At 36.0% G+C, this 23,623-nt stretch overlaps 2 protein-coding genes across 3 annotated transcripts in view; one reads left to right on the plus strand and one right to left on the minus strand.

The window, feature by feature from the left end:
* On the minus strand, window positions 1-4,430 carry LOC127866193 (uncharacterized). Its single transcript, XM_052406617.1, has 6 exons — window positions 4,229-4,430; window positions 3,325-3,441; window positions 2,915-2,980; window positions 2,456-2,559; window positions 2,028-2,159; window positions 1-643 (listed from the first exon to the last, which is right to left on the minus strand). The coding sequence occupies exons 1-6, from the start codon at window positions 4,269-4,271 to the stop codon at window positions 527-529; spliced, it is 579 nt and encodes a 192-aa protein (XP_052262577.1). The 5' UTR covers window positions 4,272-4,430; the 3' UTR covers window positions 1-526.
* A 2,536-nt stretch (window positions 4,431-6,966) lies between these two features.
* The window catches only part of LOC127866172 (uncharacterized), a 48,660-nt gene continuing 32,003 nt past the window's right edge, over window positions 6,967-23,623 (plus strand). Inside the window, exons 1-2 of one of the 2 annotated variants that reach the window (XM_052406590.1) lie at window positions 6,967-7,315; window positions 10,175-10,558. In XM_052406590.1, the coding sequence (XP_052262550.1) occupies window positions 7,276-7,315; window positions 10,175-10,558 (424 nt within the window). In that variant the 5' untranslated portion in view covers window positions 6,967-7,275. The remainder of the gene's footprint in view (window positions 7,316-10,174; window positions 10,559-23,623) is intronic. The other variant, XM_052406591.1, reaches the window with a different exon arrangement.

The raw sequence follows: 23,623 nt of genomic DNA on the forward strand, positions 1-23,623 counted from the left end.
CAATTAATGACAAATACATGAGCGAAATTGTTTGAACAAGTTTGAGTCTAAAAAATAATACACTCAAATAACCGAATATAACAAACCGAGAGTTACAACTATTAACAATAACGATAATCATAGGGATAACATTTACATACAATCCTTAAATGACGAAGGTAAAATGATGATGTTCAGTATGATTATGATCATTCTGATCCTGATGGTGATCTTTTGGCAAAGACAAACTTTAATGCATTAATATTGTGTCACAAGAACGACTATTAGGTAGTGAAGTAGTGAAATGTTCGGTGTTATAAAACAATATGTCCATCTATATGATAATACTAAATTAAATGCTGACAGTAACTTCTGCTCTGTGTACCGCTGCCCTGAACTAGAAACACAGATCCGATTACAGATTCTTACAATAATGAACCGATTCTGCACACAGATTCTACACTTAGACCGAATTATTAAGCACCCTGCAACGAAAACCACCGCGCAAGTCTATTTCCGGTAACTTATGGGCGACTATTGCAGCGGGTCATTCAATGTAGTAGGCAAGCCACCGGAGCGCCTCCCCGTAACCCAGACGCTTGACGAGGCTGGTGGGAAACGTCTCCACGGACCGTCGACCGAGCTTCTCCCGTGGAACGTGCTCCTAGTAACATGCATGTTCATAAATAGTAATCATAATCGTATATATAAGTAATTATTATTAACACAATTACCAAAAATGAATGCAAACGTAGAACTTGAATGTTAAAAACCTTTATGTTATTACTAACAGTTGTTTGATTTATTAGCACGTTAAGACCATGTCTACCGAGTTCATTTATAATAAATGAAAAGCAACATTTAGTTTGTCTATTTTAAGTCTATTTCAGAGCACGATCTTCCTAAGACTGACAAGTAAGCCCTGAATTTATTTTGATGTGGATTTTACGAAAATCAATCATTGGGCGACTTGTGCGTTCATAGGAGGTAGAAAGGTACATGTTAGGGTTTACAGTATGATATTGATGACTTCATCTGACTTTCAAATTGTTATCTAGGCCAGTGCCCTACCACTAGATCATCTAGGCCAGTGCCTCACCACTAGAACATCTAGGCCAGTTCCCTTACCACTAGATCATCTAGGCTAGTGCCCTACCACTAGATCATCTAGGCCAGTTCCCTACAACTAGATCATCTAGGCCAGTTCCCTACCACTAGATCATCTAGGCCAGTTCCCTACCACTAGATCATCTAGGCCAGTTCCCTACCACTAGATCCTCTAGGCCAGTGCCCTACCACTAGATCATCTAGGTAATTGCCCTACCACTAGATCATCTAGGCCAGTTTCCTACCACTAGATCATCTAGGCCAGTGCCCTACCACTAGATCATCTAGGCTAGTGCCCTGAAACTAGATCATCTAGGTCATTGCCCTACCACTAGATCATCTAGGCCAGTTCCCTACCACTAGATCATCTAGGCCAGTTCCCTACCACTAGATCATCTAGACCAGTGTCCTACCACTAGATCATCTAGGCCAGTGCCCTACCACTAGATCATCTAGGCCAGTTCCCTACCACTAGATCATCTAGGCCAGTGCCCTACAACTAGATCATCTAGGCCAGTGCCCTACCACTAGATCATCTAAGCCAGTTCCCTACCACTAGATCATCTAGGCCAGTGCCCTACCACAAGATCATCTAGGCCAGTGCCGTACCACTAGATCATCTAGACCAGTTCCTTACAACTAGATCATCTAGGCCAGTTCCCTACCACTAGATCATCTAGACCAGTGCCCTACCACTAGATCATCTATGCCAGTTCCCTACAACTAGATCATCTAGGCCAGTGCCCTACCACTAGATCATCTAGGCCAGTGCCCTACCACTAGATCATCTAGGCCAGTGCCCTACCACTAGATCATCTAGGCCAGTGCCCTACAACTAGATCATCTAGGTCATTGCCCTACCACTAGATTATCTAGGCCAGTGCCATACCACCAGATCACCTAGGCCAGTGCCCTACCATTTGATCAGGTTTCCCACTAACCTTTCCTGTTTTGGTGGGGTAGAGGTTGAACGCCTGAACGAGACTTTCCTCGCTCACTGCTTCCTTTCGGTCAATCTTGTTCATCAAGATGGCAACGGGAACGTCGGGCGTGATGTCGCATGTCAGAACGCTCTGAATTTACATCGGGAGAGTGTTGCAATATATGTTACATGTAAAAGAAAAGAGAGACGTGTCGTCGGAAAACGGGGCTTACTGCACGAGTGTGAAGTGACAAACTGCCCAAACTGTGCTTTTTTAAACTTCTTGACACCACGACAATGATCATTACATGTATTTGATTCTGTTGTTGTAAAGCGGTACGTGGTACTAAACTACTTGTGTGTGGAATCCTACAATCATTACAAATGCTCAAATTTATTAATACCGATGCTTAGTGAATATCACCTCACTACAGCACTATGTCTTACATCAAGTTCTGCCTTTGCTTCCTCGAACCTCGCCTCGTCGGCGGCGTCTACCACGAACAGGATGCCGTCGACGGCGGGAAAGTAGTCCCGCCATATACGTCGGACTGTGCGTAAGAAAGTGGATGGTGCGTTTGGTTAAACATCCATAGTATGAAAAATATCACGAAATTAATATTCAATTTACTATGCAAGTATATTAATCGCTCGATCGTCAAAGACGAACATATTTATGCTTAGTGGCGTTAGAAACGCTGCTCTTTAATACATACTGAACTTTTCGGCTCTCAACGATTTCAAAACAGCACATATTAAATTATAAAACATATTGTTTCTGATAAATAAACCTTGGGATTATACCTTATTGAGCAACATCATGGACACATCTTATGCAGCACTTCAAAATCAATCAATTAATGTGTTATTTTGTGCACATTAATGCTCCTAAACGCAACCACATACCATGCGGATGTCCACCCAAATCGTAGGCGGTGAATCGCAGACGCCCAAGGTCCAGTTGCTTGCACCCTGCAAAAAGAAGTTGGAGAAAAAAAACTCAAAGTGGCATCTGATGCCGATTATTAATGTAGTTCACAGGCCTAAACTTTCAGATGCCCAATCCGTCAATAGGAATTTTGAATAAGCGATAAAACGTTGTAAAAGATTACCGGTTATCAAGAAATAAACTTAAGTGATTATGTATGGTTTTGCGACTGAGTAATTTCATGCAAAGCGGTGTGCGTTGGACACTTCCAGTATGAAACTAATAATGATAAATATTGTTTTATTGTCTGAATGCTTAGGTAAGGCATGTTATATTTATATTCAATAAAGATAAAGACAAGTCAGCATTTCTTTAAGACATGACGCACTTGTCTGCAGGGTGGGTGGATTCTGTACGAGCCTGCCGTCTGCCACGCGGTCCAGGAACGTGGACTTTCCCGCGTTATCCAGTCCAATGATAAGCAGTTTGGCATTCCTCTTGAAGCCTTAAACAAGCAGCGCACGTGTGGTACTTGTTAGGACATAAATGTAACGGTATTGGTGTAATTGGTGTAAAAGCATTCGACCATTGAATTAGATCAATCGTGTCGTAAATAAGTTTCAATCTGCCAATAGACATTGGTATCATGTTTTCAATTTTAAATCGAAATAGTAAACCAACTTATTGTAAAAAAGGTTACTGTATTACTGTATTCATTCTGTTCCCAAAAAGGGTCTCTTACTTATTATTTTCATAACATTTTACCTGGACAATGTTACTGTATACCTGGACAATGTTACTGTATACCTGGACAATGTTACTGTATATATGTACTATTTAGAATACAATATAAAAGATCAACTGTTAGTAGCGTCCGTTGCTTGTTAGCACGACTTCGTTTGTAATTTACCTGTTTAAATTCACTGTATTTATATTGTACCACATATTGTAAAGACTTATGCTTGTATTTGGAAATCGTAACTAAGTCGTACTTTCAGGGAAAATGTTAGTAATATATTGAGAGTTAGCACACCTACGGAATGGATACTGGAGAAAAGCATAAAACGCATTGTTCAAACAAATTAAGAATTGTATCAAACGCATGGTTACATGTTTGTTTAGTTTTCTAGTTAGACTTATGCCAGTACTTAAAGCAAGTATAAATATTAAAATGTTACTAACAGGCTTGGTATGTTATGTTTATTAATATGTTTGTAATTTCTCACTCAAAAAATCTCAATTAAAACTATAATTTATAATTTATTATAATAACAGTAAAAAAATTTACTTACCGAAGAATGCAAATATGTCCCTTATCCAGCTAAGTAGAAACATGTTCGTACTAACGTTTTATCAGTCTACGTGTATTACTTTTTAGTTGATCTTTATATATTTATATAAATGAACGTGAATCGTCATTACTAAAAACGTATTACCTCCAATTACATAGTAATTGCGCTTAAGGTATTTTACACGTATACCAAAACACGTGGAGTAATATTATACTTAAAATAAGAGAATACGAGTTATCTCCCTTGAAAGTATTTATGGCTATGACTTACACGATAATTTTATTTTAAGTATTTCTTTAGTCTATTCATGTTCATGTGTGATACATTGAATTTGTATAGATACATGGATAGATTGAGGCTAAATGTTCCAAATTGCATAAGTTTGATTTTTACACAGACGTGTATTGTTGCAAACAGACAGTAGATGTAAAGCATATGTAAATCTATAATATATAAGGTAATATTTACTCCCCCCTCCCCCGAATGGCAGTCCCTTATATGTAAATTTTATAATATATATATATATATATATATATATATATATATATATATATATATATATTGCTGGCTGCTATTACTTAGAAATTTGATTGCAAATCAATAACGGTATGTCTGCCGTCAACACTAGCCCGTATACGTATGTATATTACACTGGGTTACAACGTTCTCGAGATATTGTGTTGCAGCGGTTTTCAGGTTTCAAACCCCTGCGACCTTGATCTTTGAAAAGCCCACGTTACCATCATACAAATGAAGATAACAGAGTGTTAAACCTTTTTAGATATTGTGAGGAAACGATTTTTTCATAATATAAGCTCCTTGTGACCTTGACTGTTGACCGTTTAATCCATACATAAGTATGTTCCTTTCCATGATAACCATTACATAACTAAACAACAATATGCAAACGAGTTTCCACCTCGTGCCATCTCCAAAGTGCCCCTGTTTAGAAGCCGACCAAACGGATAAACACATCCTAAAGGTACTAAAGGACCACTATTCCTAAAGGGAAAGTTAATGAACGGATCCTGTGAGCATGAAGAGAAGACAGATGGGAGTCCCAACAGATGACCAACCCTTTCATCTCTGCTTCCGGGCGACCAAGAACAAGATCATAATACTTACATGGGTCGTATGTCAAAAAACTCTCGATATATCTTTCGGCAACGAAATTGTATATGGACAGACAGATCGTGCGACCGATCGACATTCGGGTGCAAAACTTCTTTACCGTGGGACAAGAGGCATTATTGGGTAGAAATGCCGGTACACGTACATCGGTAAGATGTGATTTTTTCGGCATAGCTGTTAAACCCAGCTTTTCCCCTTAGCTGAAATTTGTATGCGACAAATCAATTTGAATATAAAATTTCCAGTCGGTAGGCCTGAAACTTTTCGAAGTAGAAAACGTTCAATCTATAAACAGTTTCACATTTACATTAAGATGTTTTTCAATCGACTTTCTATTTTTAGGAAGTATAGGGTATGAAAAGGGATACAACAGTGAGTTTAGCAAAGATGTTAACGACGTGTTCAGCAAGAAACAATTTTATCTCTTATGATAAGGCTTCAGAGATAGAGGAGTTAATTCCTCACTCAACTCTCGACATCAATGTAGTTTGCGTGTGCCCCATTATATTAAGAATATTGCCAGCGCCAGAGCGTTTGTACTTAAAGGATGTGTTTATTAATTACTACGATAATTCCTTCTGTGCACTTATATATTTAAGATTATTTAAGTATTCTTGTTCAATAATCTGATATACGCTTTGACGGAAATATTTTAAATTGTTTGCGATATTGGGCGTTAAAAATGTAAATGTATAAGGCTTTAAACAAGCCGTTGTTCCAGTAATGGTATCGTTACCTCACTTTTAAACATTGCATTCAAACCTGCAAGGTTTCAAGGTCAGTTCGCGGTCAATAAGAGAAATCGCTATATAAACGCTATCGTGTTAACTATGTGAACTTGAATTATATTTTGATCACAAAGATATTAAATGAGGATATTCGGCGAAATTATTAAAGTTTGTCAATCATAGATTTTTAATGTGCTTTCAACTGTTTAAAACAATTTTTCCGACGATTTTCAACTAGTGCATAAAAGAAAGATTCATATGCGGCTTATGGCAATATGAAAAACATCGGAAATACTTAATTTAATAAGCCTGTGTTATTGACAAAAAATCGATGTGTAATGAAAATATATGCCCGGTTATGCTGCACGCAATGTGAAATTTTGGCACCAATTTCAGGCGTATTCAATAATGTATTTTTAAATCTTAAGATAATCTGCACAAACTGCAAGAAAAACTGTCTTTTATGCACTTTTTTGCAAACATATTTGAATTACTTCAGATATTTGCAAAAATATATATCTTCGCGGTGTGTTTTCATTATGACCAGCCCATGTGTAAACCCCTGAGAACCCCGTTGATCCTGCACCCCTGGTGTTAAAGAAATAACATTTTGAGCACAAGAAGAACAACTCTGGAAAACTGTTGACGATGCTTTCGTGGGTAGTGTTTCTTTGTTTACTACATGGCATTTCAATATTATTGTTTATGTTTAATTATTAATTGATAATGCTTTTAAATGATTTACTTAATATGTAAACGATATCGCTTAAGGCTGCACGATTTGTTTAATTGTTCATGACGCTGACACGAATAATGACGAATTTAAAAACCAATAGTACAATTTGTAACCTTTTACCTCATGCAAATATTACGACTTAAAAATATTTTAGAGCGGATTATAAGGAACAAGAAGTTGACTACAGAAGTAATTTTGAAAGAAAATGAATAAAATAATCGTTTAAATCATGGAACGTGTGTATTTGTTCTTGTGCGATAAAAGAAAACAATATAGTTTATTTTAATGTTGACCGAATTTAATAATTTAATACTTAATTGGAAGTTTACCAAAAGTCAAAAAAGAAGGTGACAGTCACATATGATACATTTCAGAAGTTTATGTTGAAGTAAATCTGATGTATCATATGTAAACAAAAGTGACCCAATTAATAAATCATGTGCTAAAGAGACATGGATATATGGGGATTTATTATTCTTGTTTATGCATCAGGTATGAACGATTTTGGACATAAGTTGCCCCCTCTTTATGATATCAATTGGCAATTCTTAGTAAAGTCTTTATAAATGAAAGGGGGAAAATGTTGACAGCTCTGATGTGTGTGCTTCAAATTCTATTTAAAGGTCCTTCCATGCAATTCTTCCTTCCACGGGACCAGTTAGTTTTTATGTTTAACAGGCGTTATAAATTACGTTATGTTCACAAAATCATTGTACGTGAAATTCTTCTGTCACAGAAAGTCAGACTAATCTGGTTTCTGGTGATTTTTTGTAAATTTCTTTATTAAATCCATGTATTTTTTTAGTCGAACTTTTTTTTGCCCCCTAATCAAATGATCAGGGGGCATATTGTTTTTGGCCTGTCTGTCTGTCCAGGGCTTAACACTAAGCCACATCCGAACACTATTCACTGCCTGTACCTAGGTCCGGGCTAGCCAATGTCCCAGTAACATGCCCGACCGGTCGTGTGTATTTTGGGCGGGATGATGTGTTCTATATCAATAAACTGCGTTTTAAATAAGCTTTTGAAAGATGCAAAAATCTTAATACAGTATGATCAGATGACAAATAAATCCCAGATTGAAGTCGAAGACTACAAACAGATCGTAACTCGAGATAGATTTGGAACCCCCTGATTGCAATCAATAAGAGGCCGACAATTCAGAAAATTCCCGGCAGTTTTCCTGGTAAAACACGTCAGTACCTATTTTTAAACGGAATTCCGATAGATACGGTTTTGATTGGTTTCCTCGAAGTGACATGTTTTCTCGATAAAAATACGTTTTAAACTAAAAGCCGGGATCGCCCAGGATTGTCCGGGATCGATAAAGGTATAAAACTCGACATTAACACAAAGTTAATATAAAATTATTATTTATTTATCAATTTTAAATAATTTTTATTTGTTTGATCGATTAGAAGTGTTTTGACAATCTTATTTACGCAATTCAATTAGCAAAACTAATATTAATGGTCGATCCCTGCTTTTAGTAGAGAGTTAACCTTGTACAATTGTTACTACTACCGTAACACGTTATTTGTTATTTTGCGACACTTAAGATTCACTTACCGTTTGTTTCTGACAGCAACCGCGGTAATCTATGTAAAAAGGTTTTAACGTTCATGTCGTTGTTTAAGTTTGGCTTTACGGGTGGGGATGGGTGTTACTCGGATAAGAAAAGAAAAGGGGAGGAGGAAAGTAAGAGAAAGTACGAGGAAAAAACCCAAGGAAATTTCTCCCGAAATGGTGTGAAGATTACAAATAGATGTCTTAAGTAGATGAATATTGAATTCATTAGCATTAGTAAGGCAAGCTAATAAAGAATGATTAAATCATAATTGCGCATCTCCACGCACAAGAAAATACAAGTTAAATGATAAATATAAAGGTTTTGATAATAATTGGTCGGAGCACATGAAAGATTGGTCTGGGCTAGTAGGTTCTGCATTTACTAGCCTGAATGGGCTAGTTGAAAAAAAAGTTAGTGTTAAGTCCTGCTGTCATTATGACTATGTCATTCGTTTTTTTTTGTCCCAAAACTTTAACCTTGGTTAAAGTTTTGAGATAACTTTTGCAATATTGAAGATAGCAACTTGATATTTGGCATGCATGTGTATCTCATGAAGCTGCACATTTTGAGTGGTGAAAGGTCAAGGTCATCCTTCAAGGTCAAAAGTAAAAAAATACAATCCAAGGGAAGTAATAAGCTTAAAAAGGGAGATAATTTCTAATCCTGCCAAATGATATATTGAAATATTATTTAAAAGCGGCGCAATAGAGGGCATTGTGTTTCTGACAAACACATCTCTTGTACATTAAGGTTTTTAACAAAATCTAAACGTTCGCCATCAAATATTTGCAAATTAATTTAATTTCAAAATTTTCACTCTGTGCTAGCTATTTCAGAGGGGCAGCAGGCAAGACACAAAAGGGAGCATCCCTGTAGCACCAGCATATTTTTTATAATTGAGTGTTTTTCTGTTATTATATGAAGCTAGAATTAAAACGGGCTTTGTTTGAAACCAATATTTATAAAGATTCCCAATCATCCACAGATAGGTATATTATATGCATATTTAGTTCTGTCAGTTTTAGTTTTGGGCGGTATTCAACAGATTTTTGTATATTAATAATATAATGGTGGTAAGTTAACCTTCTCATACTTTTCATAGGTTGGCTTGACAATAAGTACTCATAATTATGCAAGTAACTGGCAACTGCTCCGCTTATGCTTACGTGTATGTGTCAGAGCTGGGAATCAAACTGCGGTAATGATCTTTACATGTGTAGTCCATCATACTATAGACTGAGCTAGCGAGCCAGTCTTTCCTGTATCACATATGTTTATATATAACATAAACAATGTTATATATTGTAGGTTTTTGATTTTCCCAATATGGGTAATATAATTCAGCACACTCTGCTATAAGCCTTTACTTCTATGTTTTGAATATGGCAGTCACAGATTTGCTTTTAATATACATGTTGGCAGGGTTATTACATAATACATTTCTTAATTCTTTGATCCTGGCTTGCTTGGCAAAATTTCTCATTTTGATGACTGCTACGAGGAGGTAAATGTAATCATATAGTGACAACGTAACGTAAGTGTTCAAATTAACAAAATAGTTCATCATTAAATACTAAAGAAAGTGTTACACAAATGATTATCATTTAGCTAGTGCTACATGTACTTTTATTTTAATATATACATTTGTAATTTGAATGAAAGGAGGAAACAATAAGCATGAGGAAATGCTTTAGGGGAAAACTGCATGACTCAAAGCAATATTTTTTCCCAAATTATAATTTACTTTTTGTAATGACCCCTAATAATATTTTTTTATCCAGGTCTAGCAACTTCTGTACAAGAGTTTCCGACGATCCACAATCGCTCTGCCTGTGACAGTCCTAGAAGTTGTCAGACCAGCTCTTACTCAATTGAGTGCCCAGTAGATGAGTTTATTGCCTTACAAAAGATCAGTTATGGTGCCAAACCTTACACGCCTAACTGCCCAAACAACAACATATGTACGAATCGCCAGCATTGCTGTCGCTACGAAACTGGCGACTGTCTTATTTCTCTAAATGACACTGAGTTAGCGCCAGTCTACAAAGACTGTTCTCATACGCCACAGTGTGGATGGCTGTTTGCAAGCTCTATTCCTCTGCAGCGAGAATGCAAGATCAGGGATCGATCCAACTACATCTGGGCTGAATTCCAGTGTATAAGCAGTAAGTTTTGATAGCAATTTACGATAAAATGTCTAACAAGGTTTGCATTGTAGTTATGCAGACTGTCATTAGAGTTACCAGTATTTTCTCCCAAGGAACTATTTGCAGTACACAAACTTTCACATAATGTTATTCTTAGGGGTATGACATGGCTGTGAGAATTTTCCTTTGAAAAGCCCATAAACATTTAAAATCAATGATGTTTCCTTATAGCATCAGCCAAAAGTTCAACGCTAGATGTGGTCTGGTAACATGTAGATTTTGCTCTTTACAAAATGCTCGTTTTTATTTTTGTGTATCACAATATATTCCATGTGAATTTCCGGCTATTATATCCGACCATCTACGAGCGAACGCAAGATGGGTTTTTGGCAGCTTCTGAAGCATGATGTAGTTCTCATGAATATGCATTTCTTCCAACGCTTCCCAAAAGTTAAAAACCAGAGTATTTATGTTGATTTAAAAGATAAAACCATGAATTAAAAAAAAAAGAAAAAAAAAAGAGGATATCCCATATTTGGCTGAAGCAATTTGCTGCTATATACTATTAAGCTGCTATATACTATAAAATCCTGTAGTCCTATGTTACAAAATTATAAAAAAACGAAATATTTCATGGAAATTTTTTATTGGAAATAAACTTTGTTGTATGAAATTGTTGACAACTTATGACAATTTAAAATCTCTTAAATGCAGTAAATGCATTTGTCCACAAAATGACACTGAACAAATGAGGCTCTGTTTTAAACAATAATGTAATATTATTTAAGAAGAAAGTAGACATTGTTTACATTATAATGAAAAACCTGTTTTTGTGTTTTCATTTCATTGTAATGGTGCACAATTTTAAGATTCTCATCACACCCACATCACCTGACATTATTTTGACATTGATGTAATTTTGATCTAAGACTTATTCATACCATGCTGGGTATGCGGATACATTGTACTTTGATAACAGATGGCACTTCGATAGCAGATAACAACAAAAGCCACGCGCAAGAGGTAAGTTCCTCTGTTTTTATGCTCCCGGTAGGTTGGCATATAGCAGTTGAACTGTCCGTCAGTCAGTATGTCAGTCTGTCCGTCCGTCCAAAAAAACTTTAACATTAGCCATAACTTTTTAAATATTGAAGATAGCACCTTGATATTTGGCATGCATGTGTATCTCTTGGAGCTGCACATTTTGAGTGGTAAAATTTCAAGGTGAACATCATACTTCAAGGTCTAGGGTTGAAAAAACAAAGTCAATGGAAGTAATAAGCTTTAAATGGACATAGTTATCTGACCTGCCCACATATACATTTTTTGTTAAATAAATCAAAGTGGCGCAGTAGGCGGCATTGTGTTTCTGACAAACACATTGTGGTAAAAGGTCAAGGTCATCCTTTACGGTCTACGGTAAAAAATACAGATTTAAGGGAAGTAATAAGCTTTAAAAAGGGAGAAAATTATTCAATATTGAACATGGTCACTTTATATATTTGGCATTTATGTGTATCTCATGGAGCTGCACATTTTGAGTGGTGAATCTACTGTCACGGTAGTGGCTTTTAATTATTTGCTACTAAAAATAGAGATTTGTTACAGACACATAGGCCACGCCCACCCAAAATTGCCTTTTACTATTATTTCTTCATTTCTACACCGATTCACTTCAAATTGATACTGAACCTCTCTTATGACAATAAGGTCAATCTCAGCTATGCATGGCCCCATTACATGCACCAACCCACATAAGCCATGCCCACCCACAATTGCCTTTTCTATAATTTCTTCATTTCTACACCGATTCACTTCAAATTGATACTGAACCTCTCTTATGACAATACAGTTAATCTCAACTATGCATGGCCCCTTTATCAACCCTGGGGCCCCCCGCCCACTTAGGCCATGCCCACCAAAAATTGCCTTTTACTATAATTTCTTCATTTCTACACCAATTCACTTCAAATTGATACTGAACCTCTTTTATGACAATACAGTCAATCTCAACTATGCATGGCGCCATTACCAACCCTGGGGCACCCCGCCCACATAGGCCACGCCCACCCAAAATTGTCTTTTACTATAATTTCTTCATTTCTACACCAATTTACTTCAAATTGATACTGAACCTCTCTTATGACAATACAGTTAATCTCAACTATGCATGGCCCCATTACTAACACTGGGGTGCCCCGCCCACATAGGCCACGCCCACCCAAAATTGCCTTTTACTATAATTTCTTCATTTCTACACCGATTCACTTCAAATTGATACTGAACCTCTTTTATGACAATACAGTCAATCTCAACTATGCATCGGGCCATTATCAACCCTGGGGCGCCCCGCCCACATAGGCCATGCCCACCCAAAATTGCCTTTTACTATAATTTCTTTATTTATACACCGATTTACTTCAAATTGATACTGAACATCTCTTATGACAATACGGTCAATCTCAGCTATGCATGGCCCCATTACCAACCCTGGGGCGCCACGCCCACCCAAAATTGCCTTTTAATATAATTTCTTCATTTCTACACCGATTCACTTCAAATTGATACTGAACCTCTTTTATGACAATGAAGTCAATCTCAACTATGCATCGGGCCATTATCAACCCTGGGGCGCCCCGCCCACATAGGCCATGCCCACCCAAAATTGCCTTTTACTATAATTTCTTCATTTATACACCGATTTACTTCAAATTGATACTGAACATCTCTTATGACAATACGGTCAATCTCAGCTATGCATGGCCCCATTACCAACCCTGGGGCGCCACGCCCACCCAAAATTGCCTTTTAATATAATTTCTTCATTTCTACACAGATTCACTTCAAATTCATACTGAACCTCTCTTATGACTATACAGTTAATCTCAACTATGCATGGTCCCATTACCAACCCTGGGGCGCCCTGCCCACATAGGCCACGCCCACCCAAAATTGCCTTTAACTTTAATTTCTTCATTTCTACACAGATTCACTTCAAATTGATACTGAACCTCTTTTATGACAATACAGGCAATCTCAACTATGCATGGCACCATTACCAACCCTGGGGCGCCCCGCCCACATAGGCCACGCCCACCCAAAATTGCCTTTTACTATAATTTCTTCATTTCTACACAGATTTACTTCAAATTGATACTGAACATCTCTTATGACAATACGGTCAATCTCAGCTATGCATGGCCCCAATACCAACCCTGGGGCGCCACGCCCACCCAAACTTGCCTTTTTCTATAATTTCTTCATTTCTACACGGATTCACTTCAAATTGATACTGAACCTCTCTTATGACAATACAGTAAATCTCAACTATGCATGGCCCCATAACCAACCCTGGGGTGCCCCGCCCACATAGGCCACGCCCACCCAAAATTGCCTTTTACTATAATTTCTTCATTTCTACACGGATTCACTTCAAATTGATATTGAACCTCTTTTATGACAATACAGGCAATCTCAACTATGCATGGCGCCATTACCAACCATGGGGCGCCTGCCCACATACATAGGCCACGCCCACCCAAAATTGCCTTTTACTATAATTTCTTCATTTCTACACCGATTTACTTCAAATTGATACTGAACATCTCTTGTGACAATACGGTCAATCTCAACTATGTTTGGCCCCATTACCAACCCTGGGGCGCCCCGCCCGTAATAGGCCACACCCACCCAAAATCGCTTTTACTATAATTTTTTCATTTCTCCACAGATTCACTTCTTATTAATACTGAACTTCTCTTATGACATTACGGTCAATCTCAACTATGCATGGCCCCATTACCAACCCTGGGGCACCCCTTGGTCAAACATGTGGCGTGGGGATACGCGTCAGCCTCTGCCGCGCCATTTCTAGTATTCAATGAAATATCAACGAAGATTGAGCATGTTTTAATAGGTGGTATTCATGAAGTTGCGGATACTTTGATTCCCGATATAGGGCACTTTGGATAACAGATGCTTTCAACAAATTGGCACTCTGATAACCGAGTTTTATCTTCTACATGAAATGCATTTATGTATATAATAGCTATTTTTGAAGTACCAAACAATATGCATTGTCTAGCGCGACACAGTGGGAATCTATGCATAACCTAATTACATACACATGTGAAATATAACCAATGGCGTTGTTCGTTTTCAAAAATCTTTTTACTATTAACTTATATAATTAATATTGTAAGTGCAAATTTAAAAAAAGATTCAAATGCTAAATTCTGCTTATATAATTATGTCACGTATATCCAAGTTTGCAGAATGTTTTGTGTTTATATTAATAACAACGACGGGTATGCACAACTTTGACACCATGCACTATCGTGTGATTAAATCGACTGCCTGTACCATTATTGCTATTTTTTATTTCCTGGCATTGAGCCAAAAAGATCTTACATTGCTGCTGAAATTTAGCTCTTATCATTTTTAGCAAAGTGATGTTTCGTGACACGCTATCTAGTACATAAGTAAATGGCCTTAGTACCTTCATGAGGACATAAATATACATGCTTAAGATCAGCCGTTTCGCTACAAAGAATGTGATTTAAAATTACATAGTACATGAGGTTAAACAATTTTAAATTTACATCTTCAATATGTCTGATGAGTCTCATTTTAAATGTGATTTAAAATTATTTAAGCTCGTGATCTATGCGAAGATCCAGCTGTTGGGTGACTCGAAAACTGGAAAATTTATGGTCATATAGACTGTTCTCATTAGGCATATCGAATTAGTTTCACGCGTGTCTATCATATTTATACGAAATCATTATCATATTCCAAAGGGATAAGAACATGTTTCGGTAATTCATTTTTAATTTACGTCAGTACATACATTTTTTATTAATTGCCTGCTTACTATATATATATATATATATATATATATATATATATATATATATATATATATATATATATATATATATATATATACAGTATTCCACGGCAAATTCTGCATTTCTGATGCACTAAATAGAGTGTGTTGTATCTGGTAAAAAGTGTCGAGTAATCTGATATCGAAAATATGAAAATTTGGCATCCGACTCTTAAAACATTTGAATTTCCTCAAATACGTTAGTTAACTAACATTTTACATGTTGTAACATAACTGGACATATTGATCTTTTATTTCGATTAGTTGGCACGTTCTTGCTTTATTTCCAAGTATTTTTATTTTGTTGAAATACTTACTGATCATCAAATTAATGATGAATATCGATAGAATTTTATCTTTTTTTATTATAATCCACTGTTTTTTCCACGTATTTTGGCTCGCAAATCGCAATCGACCAAACAATGTTACGTGTCTGAAAACCAAATGAACAGAACATAAATGCAAAAAAAGCTGAAGAACTCACCTCTCGCGCGTGGCTTTTGTTGTTATCTGGTATTGAAGTGCCATCTGTTATCAAAGTATCCGCATACCCTGCGTGCATACTGGCCATTTAAAACTTCATGTTTGTGTAAAATCATTATTTATGTATTAATCATCGTCAGTAACAGCTCTAGTGAGGGATCAAGTACTAGTATGTAGGGCAACCATTATTTTGTTTCACTGTTATATTATAATAAATGTTCTTCAAATCATAATAATGCTGAGTGGATAACTTTTTCCATGATCCCTCTCAGGCTCTGACATATTAACAAACAAATAGTTTTACCTTTTATCGTTTTTATGCAAATCACATTCATACAGAACTAATATATTTTCAAACATAAGAAAAGTCAATGAACCATGCAGTATTCATGTCCATGCTTTGGATATCTAACGAGATGGCAGTGTATATTGTATGTTCAAGTAGGTTAACCTTTTCACATCCTGGTTACAGATTGATATTTTAAAAGAAATTATTCATGCTGTAAACTCAGTGTCACATTGTGACTTTTGTGATGGTGAGTTGTTCCATCACAAAATGAACTTCAGTAAATGTTAGAAATATCTGATCTAGTTACGATTTTGCATAAATCCTCTTATCTAAGTTATTGGGGTACATGATGTCAAGTGTGGTGATTACCACATGCATAATGTACCGGTAGGTGCAAGTATGCCGTCATTTGACCTTATTACAACTGTACATAGCACTTAGTGTTTATATTAATTTTATCTTTCATTACTTTTCATGGTAAAATAAGCATCTACCGGTACTTTGATAGTTCTGCCTTGTTAAATTTTCTGTGTTTTTACTGACTATAATTTTCAAATTAAACGAGAACAAGCTATTAATGCAATTGCTTATTCAGCGTAAAAAAGATTAAAGAATACAAGACTGGGTTGTAGATTACATTCATGATTGAAATGTTGTGTCCTGAGTTCCAATGATACTAACAAGGAAGATTTTAAGAAAAATGAGTGCAGCAAATACATGAAGTATACATGTTGACATTTTGTGGTCATTGTAGTTAACAGAGCTTTTTTTCGTGATTGGGAGACAGGGCCTGGCCTTCCATGGAGGTTCCATGTTTGGGAAAAAAAATCGACAAAACAGTGAAATGGGACTAATATTCCAGGGAAAACTTGAGATTTAGGTACAATTGTATAATTTTAACGAACTCTTAATTGGGGAAGAAGCCTATATAAGTCCCCTGGTAAAGAAAGAATAAACTAAGCTCTGGTCAGGGTTACAGTATGAAACAATAATTTTTTAGGAGGACCAAAGAACCACTTAATCATGAATCTGGTCTTTTGAATGAAATGTGGTCCTTCTGAAACTGGCATATAAAACAACTTATAAAGGAATTAAAACATATCAACGGTTGTATTTCAATTTATTTAATGCATTATGTTACTCCATGCACCCCATTCACATTTTAGAGGCTTTGTTTTGCATCGCAGCAATGCTCTTGGCATTATCATTCCTTATTGTTATCCTCATCTAATGCACTTGCAAGGCCACAAGCCTTCAGTTTCTCAGCTATTAAATTTAGAAAACATACTGGTCATCCACTTTGTCTTCATCTTCCTCACCTATTTCCACCACATGCTTTGTTACAGACTGATGTTTTAAGTACTACCTCTGTATGATATACCAGGAATACTCAGTCTAATGTTTATCCACTCATAAGTCAGAGAGGGTGTCCCAGGGTCAAATTGTTAAAACAGTTAAAAATCTGCAATACTCAACTCTAATTGTGTTTTATGAGCCAATGAGTCCTTAAGTTATTTTTAGCTCGGCTGTTTTCGGAGAAAACCCGAGGTATTGTCATAGCCAGCTTGTCGTGTCGTGTCTGTCGTCGTGTCCGCCGTCCGCGTCGTGCTAAAACCTTAACATTTTGTCAAGGTTTTGAACATTGGCTCTAAAATCAAAGTGCTTCAACCTACAACTTTGAAACTTCATATGTAGCTGCACCTTGATGAGTTCTACATGCCACAACCATTTTTGGGTCACTAGGTCAAAGGTCAAGGTCACTGTGACTTGTAAAAAAAAAAAAAAAAATCTGTACAGCTTTCATTTATTCATAACTGCACCCGCAGCCGAGCGTGGCACCTTTTATGCGGTGCTATTGTTATTCTGTATATTTATGTTCACCTATTAGGTTTAGCTATGCACATATCATTGGATCATATCAATGCAACAATTGTGTTTGTCAATAAAAAATATGTCATAAAAAAGTAAAATGCAGACAAATGTTATTTGATTTTTACTGAAATATACTTTCAGTTTTGAAAGATTTTTAGAAATCTGAATTTTAATTTTAATGTGCTTTGATTGTTATAACTAAATAAGAAAATTTCCCGTTGCGAGCACATGGGCGATGATGTTACATGATTTTTTGTTTGTTCAGTGGGAATACCTGAGTTTTGATTTGACATAAAATAGAGGCATATCCCACATTTCACTTTATGAAATCATGTGCATGTTTTATACCTATGGAAAATGGTTAACATTTGTGTTAAATTTTGTTTTACACATTTTTCTCATCAATGTTGGCCAGATTGGTTTTTGAATTGTAAGGCCTTTGTGTTTATTATGTTGGGATGTTAAATATGGTTTAAGATCCTAATGCCACAAAATCAAATCTGCCGACAATTGTTATTGAAATGTCCTTAATTTTACCATAAACAATATTCGTAAACGTAACAAGCTACCTCTCAGATTTAAGTCACTGTCCTTTCAACAATTGTCCAGCCACAGTCCAGCATGCCATGGTATGTGTTGAACTCTGGCTTATAGAAACTATTCAACATTTCATTTTGGACAAGTTCCAATTATGATTTGAGCATTCATTTTTACAACCAGTGAATTATTGTAATAGAAAGTCGTTTATAGCAATAAAATTTGTCTTATTTGAATAATTTTGCTATAATGCATTGTTTGGCCTGAGGGATGCTAATGTCGCAAATTATCTTTGAAAGGCCGACAAAGTCTATTCTCAAGAAAAAATGCCACTTATGTTTTTATAGCTGAGTCAGCAGACAAGAAGAGATTTATAATCAATATGAGCTGCACTCTTGGAAATCCAGGCTAAATGCATGTGCATACATTATTGTTCACAAAGCGTTATCATGGACGACACGTCCCACTTTATGTAAATTTTTGTGGAAAGGAAGTCTCTTTTAAACAAAAATCTAGTCTAGGCAGAAATCCTCCCAGATTAGCCTGTGCAGACTGCATTTAGACTGGTTTTTCTAGAGAGGCTCATGTGTGTATGCTGTACTACCAGATTGTTCATTTACAAGTTGAAGGAAGATCTAAAGAACTCTGATAACTCATGGGATACATTTCAATGCTTAGTCTGAACTTTGCTCTTTTTTTCTCTCAAAATATGATCTAATAGACACCTTTAATGATATGTTTGTAAATTTGTTGCAGACTCTTTCTGCACTTTTTATTAAGTCCTAAGGCATTTTTTTCTTATTCTGTTCTGCATACGTTTGCAAACCCTTATTATTATGCCCCCCTTCGAAGAAGAGGGGGTATATTGTTTTGCACATGTTGGTTGGTCGGTCGGTCCGTCCGTCGGTCCATCCACCAGATGGTCTCCGGATCATAACTCAAGAACATTTAGGCCTAGGATCATGAAACTTCAGGTACATTGATCATGACTGGCAGATGACCCCGATTGATTTTCAGGTCACTAGGTCAAAGGTCAAGGTCACAGTGACTCGAAATAGTAAAATTGTTTCTGGATGATAACTCAAGAATGCTTACGCCTAGGATCATGAAACTTCATAGGTACATTGATCATGACTGGCAGATGACCCCTATTAATTTTCAGGTCGAAGGTCAAGGTCACAGTGACTCGAAACAGTAACATGGTTTCCTGATGATAACTCAAGAATAATTAGGCCTAGGATCATGAAACTTCATTGGTACATTGATCATGACTGGCAGATGACCCCAATTGATTTTCAGGTCACTAGGTCAAAGGTCAAGGTCACAGTGACAAAAAATGTATTCACACAATGGCTGCCACTTACAACTGACAGCCCAAATGGGGGGGGGGGGGCATGCATGTTTTACAAACAGCCCTTGTTTAAATTTAGTTTGATAAACTGATTTATATCTTGGTCTGTTTTTTTTAATACATGTTATATACACATTCTGCCTTTATAGAATCATTTACATGATTGTATATTATTTGGTTAAGATGTCCTTATTCATCAACCTTTCCTTTTATTGTTTGCCATTCTTATTTACAGAATATTTTGAATTATATTTTAATTAGACAATGTTGGTGTTTAATCTTTTACAAATTTATAGAAACAAAAACTTCCAAAATTAGGTATGCAGTGGTACTTAATTTGTACTACTTAAGCTATGACTTGTTCTTCTAGTGCACATTGTCTAATCTCAAAAAGAAAAGCCATGTCATCAAGTGTAAATTTGATCTCAATCAAAACAATGTTATACATGTATTTAAAGAATGTGCCAGCAACCTTATAGTGTGATCATTAGCGGTCATGAATACAGCCTGGCTGTAATGCTCTGTTACCCATATTGTCACACCGCTGAAATACACACTTAGGTGGTAAACCACTGTGAAATGTCAAAAGATGTTCTGAAATTGAAGGCTTGTATTTAAGGTCTTTGTAAATATTGTATTTTTTATGCTGTTTATTATTTTGATATGTCTGAATCATGGTAAATGTAATCTCTTTCTATGAACTTATTAGCTTGGCTGTTTTCGGGGAAGGTATTGTCATAGCCAGCTCACCGTCCGCCATCCGACGTCCACGTCGTGCTAAAGCTTTTAACATTTTGTTAAGGTTTTTGAACATTGGCTCTTAAATCAAAGTGCTTCAACCTACAACTTTGAAACTTCATATGTAGCTGCCAGGGTTGGCACGAAAAACCCGCCCCCGGGAAAACCCGGTGGGAAAACCCGGTTTTTCCCGCCCCGGGCAATACTCTGAAAGTGGGCAATACTGGGCCATCCTATTTTTTCTTCATTAAACATGCAGTTGTTATTGTTTTTTATCTTCCTTACTTCTCTGCTAGCCTCTATTGTAAAGAAAAAAGAGTTAGCAAATGCTGTTGGCAATAATATTGAAATAGAAGTAACATATTGTCACTGAATGATATATAAAATTTTACTGCAGACTTCAAAGTGACTTGTTTTATTAATTACAATATCATTAAACTTTAAAGTCAGAATTGATAATGAGGGATCATTGAAGAAATACTTTTTTATATTGAAACACAATTAACAGCAATCTGTCACTTACTGTAGCAATCAAAGCATGTTTTCACAGTTTATGGGAGGGCCCTAATTGGCACTAGTCTGTGTATCTTTAATGGCCCTAATAAACAGTTAGAGGGCCTTTGTCTGGCCCTAATAGGGCCCTTATGTGGCCCAAATAGGTCCAATGTTTATCTAAGTTGCCCAGTGTTACTGTTAGTTTTACAAACTGTGTTTCATAAATGATGACACAAAACTGTGTCAATGATTTAAAACACTAAATTGGGGCATGAGTCTTAATGCAACATAAGATCAACTTAATTATTTGAATGATAACAAAAATTTATATATTACATGTATAATCCCTCATGTCTCTACCGATTTCCCTTTTCCTGCATAAATACCATTCTGTTACATATCATATCATATTTTTAGAAAAATAATGTAAGTGAGTTAATAAAATGTAAATCAGATAAAAAACAGATACCAAGTTATACCCAGTATTGTCCATAAGACCATTAAATTGAATTTCATTTATGTAAAAATAAGAAAGTATTATTAGGATTCCAAACTTTCCACATGATGTACTTGGTTAAAATGCAACAAATAGTTTCTAATTATTAATAATTAATGGATATGTTTTTATAGAGACTTATAATTATATAAATTATATAATTGTGTAATATCTTTATTACCCAGTTAAGCCCATCCAAACCACCCAAAACAAACACAAAATGAATTGCACTTTTTTTTTGCAGAAAAAAAGTAATTATTAATATGCATACACATGATGTAGAAGTTAACAGTGTAAATAATTAAATAGAATTGCTAAAATTAATAGTTATTTTCTGTTATGTACTAATTTAAATCATTAATATTATCATTATGCAAGTTGTGCTGTTGTATAATTGTGTAATATCTTAGATACCCAAGTAATGCCCATCCAAACAGACAAAGAAAAAGAATTTCCATTTTCATGAATATTAGAAGGAATTATGAATATGTTTTCACATGACAATGTAACTAATAGTTAACAATTGTTAATAGATATGTTCTTTTAATATGTATAAAATCATTATTATTGTACAAGTTATACAATATTGCAATATCTTTATTACCCAGTATTGGCCACTATTGCCCAGTAAAACCCAGTAAAACCCGGGTTTTCCTAGTATTACCCACCTGGGCCGGTCAATACTATAAAACCCGGGTTTTATGCCAACCCTGGTAGCTGCACCTTGATTAGTTCTACATGCCACACCCATTTTTGGGTCACTAGGTCAAAGGTCAAGGTCACTGTGACCTCTAAAAAAAATAAAATCTGACAAGTGATCATTTATTAGCTCATCTATTTTTTGAAAAAAAATTATGAGCTATTGTCATCACCTTGGCGTCGGGGTCGGCGTCTGCGTCGGCGCCGGCGTCCGGTTAAGTTTTGCGTTTAGGTCCACTTTTCTCAGAAAGTATCAATGCTATTGCATTCAAACTTGGTACACTTACTTACTATCATGAGGGGACTGGGCAGGCAAAGTTAGATAACTCTGGCGTGCATTTTGACTGAATTATGTGCCCTTTTTATACTTAGAAAATTGAAAATTTTGGTTAAGTTTTGCGTTTAGGTCCACTTTTTTCAGAAAGTATCAATGCTATTGCATTCAAACTTGGTACACTTACTTACTATCATGAGGAGACTGGGCAGGCAAAGTTAGATAACTCTGGCGTGCATTTTGACAGAATTATGTGCCCTTTTTATACTTAGAAAATTGAAAATTTTGGTTAATTTTTGTGTTTAGGTCAATTTTATTCCTTCAGTATCAAAGCTATTGCTTTCATACTTGCAACACTTACTAACTATCATAAGGGGACTGTGCAGGCAAAGTAATGTAACTCTGACTGGCAATTTGACAGAATTATGTGCCCTTTTTATACTTAGAAAATTGAAAATTTGGTTATGTTTTGTGTTTAGGTCCACTTTATTCCTACAGTATCAAAGCTATTGCTTTCATACTTGCAACACTTATTAACTATCGTAAGGGGACTGTGCAGGCAAAGTTATGTAACTCTGACTGGCATTTGGACGGAATTATGGGCCCTTTATACTTAGAAAATTGAAAGTTTGGTTAAGTTTTGTGTTTTGGTCCACTTTACCCCTAAAGTATCATTGATATTGCTTTCATACTTGGAACACTCGCAAACTATCATAAGGTAACAGTAAAAGGACAAGTTGCATAACTCTGGATGTCATTTTTACGGAATCATGGCCCTTTTTTGACTTAGTAACTTTGAATATATGGTTAAATTTTGTGTTTCGATCCACTTTACTTCTTAAGTATCAAGGCTATTGCTTTCAAACTTCAAATACTTTCATGCTATCATGAGGTTACTGTACCTGGCAAGTTGAATTTTACCTTGACCTTTGAATGACCTTGACTTTCAAGGTCAAATTAT

The sequence above is a fragment of the Dreissena polymorpha genome, chromosome 2 (genome assembly GCF_020536995.1).
Source record: "Dreissena polymorpha isolate Duluth1 chromosome 2, UMN_Dpol_1.0, whole genome shotgun sequence".
In the NCBI taxonomy this organism is placed as follows: Eukaryota; Metazoa; Mollusca; class Bivalvia; order Myida; family Dreissenidae; genus Dreissena; species Dreissena polymorpha.

Bases quoted from the DNA above. Each gene is read 5' to 3' on its own strand.
- LOC127866193 (XM_052406617.1), bottom strand. From the start codon at position 4,271: ATGTTTCTACTTAGCTGGATAAGGGACATATTTGCATTCTTCG. The intron at 3,442-4,228 runs GTAAGTAAATTT...TGCTTGTTTAAG, and splicing joins GGACATATTTGCATTCTTCG to GCTTCAAGAGGAATGCCAAA. The intron at 2,160-2,455 runs GTAAGACATAGT...ATGTAAATTCAG, and splicing joins AAGCAAAGGCAGAACTTGAT to AGCGTTCTGACATGCGACAT.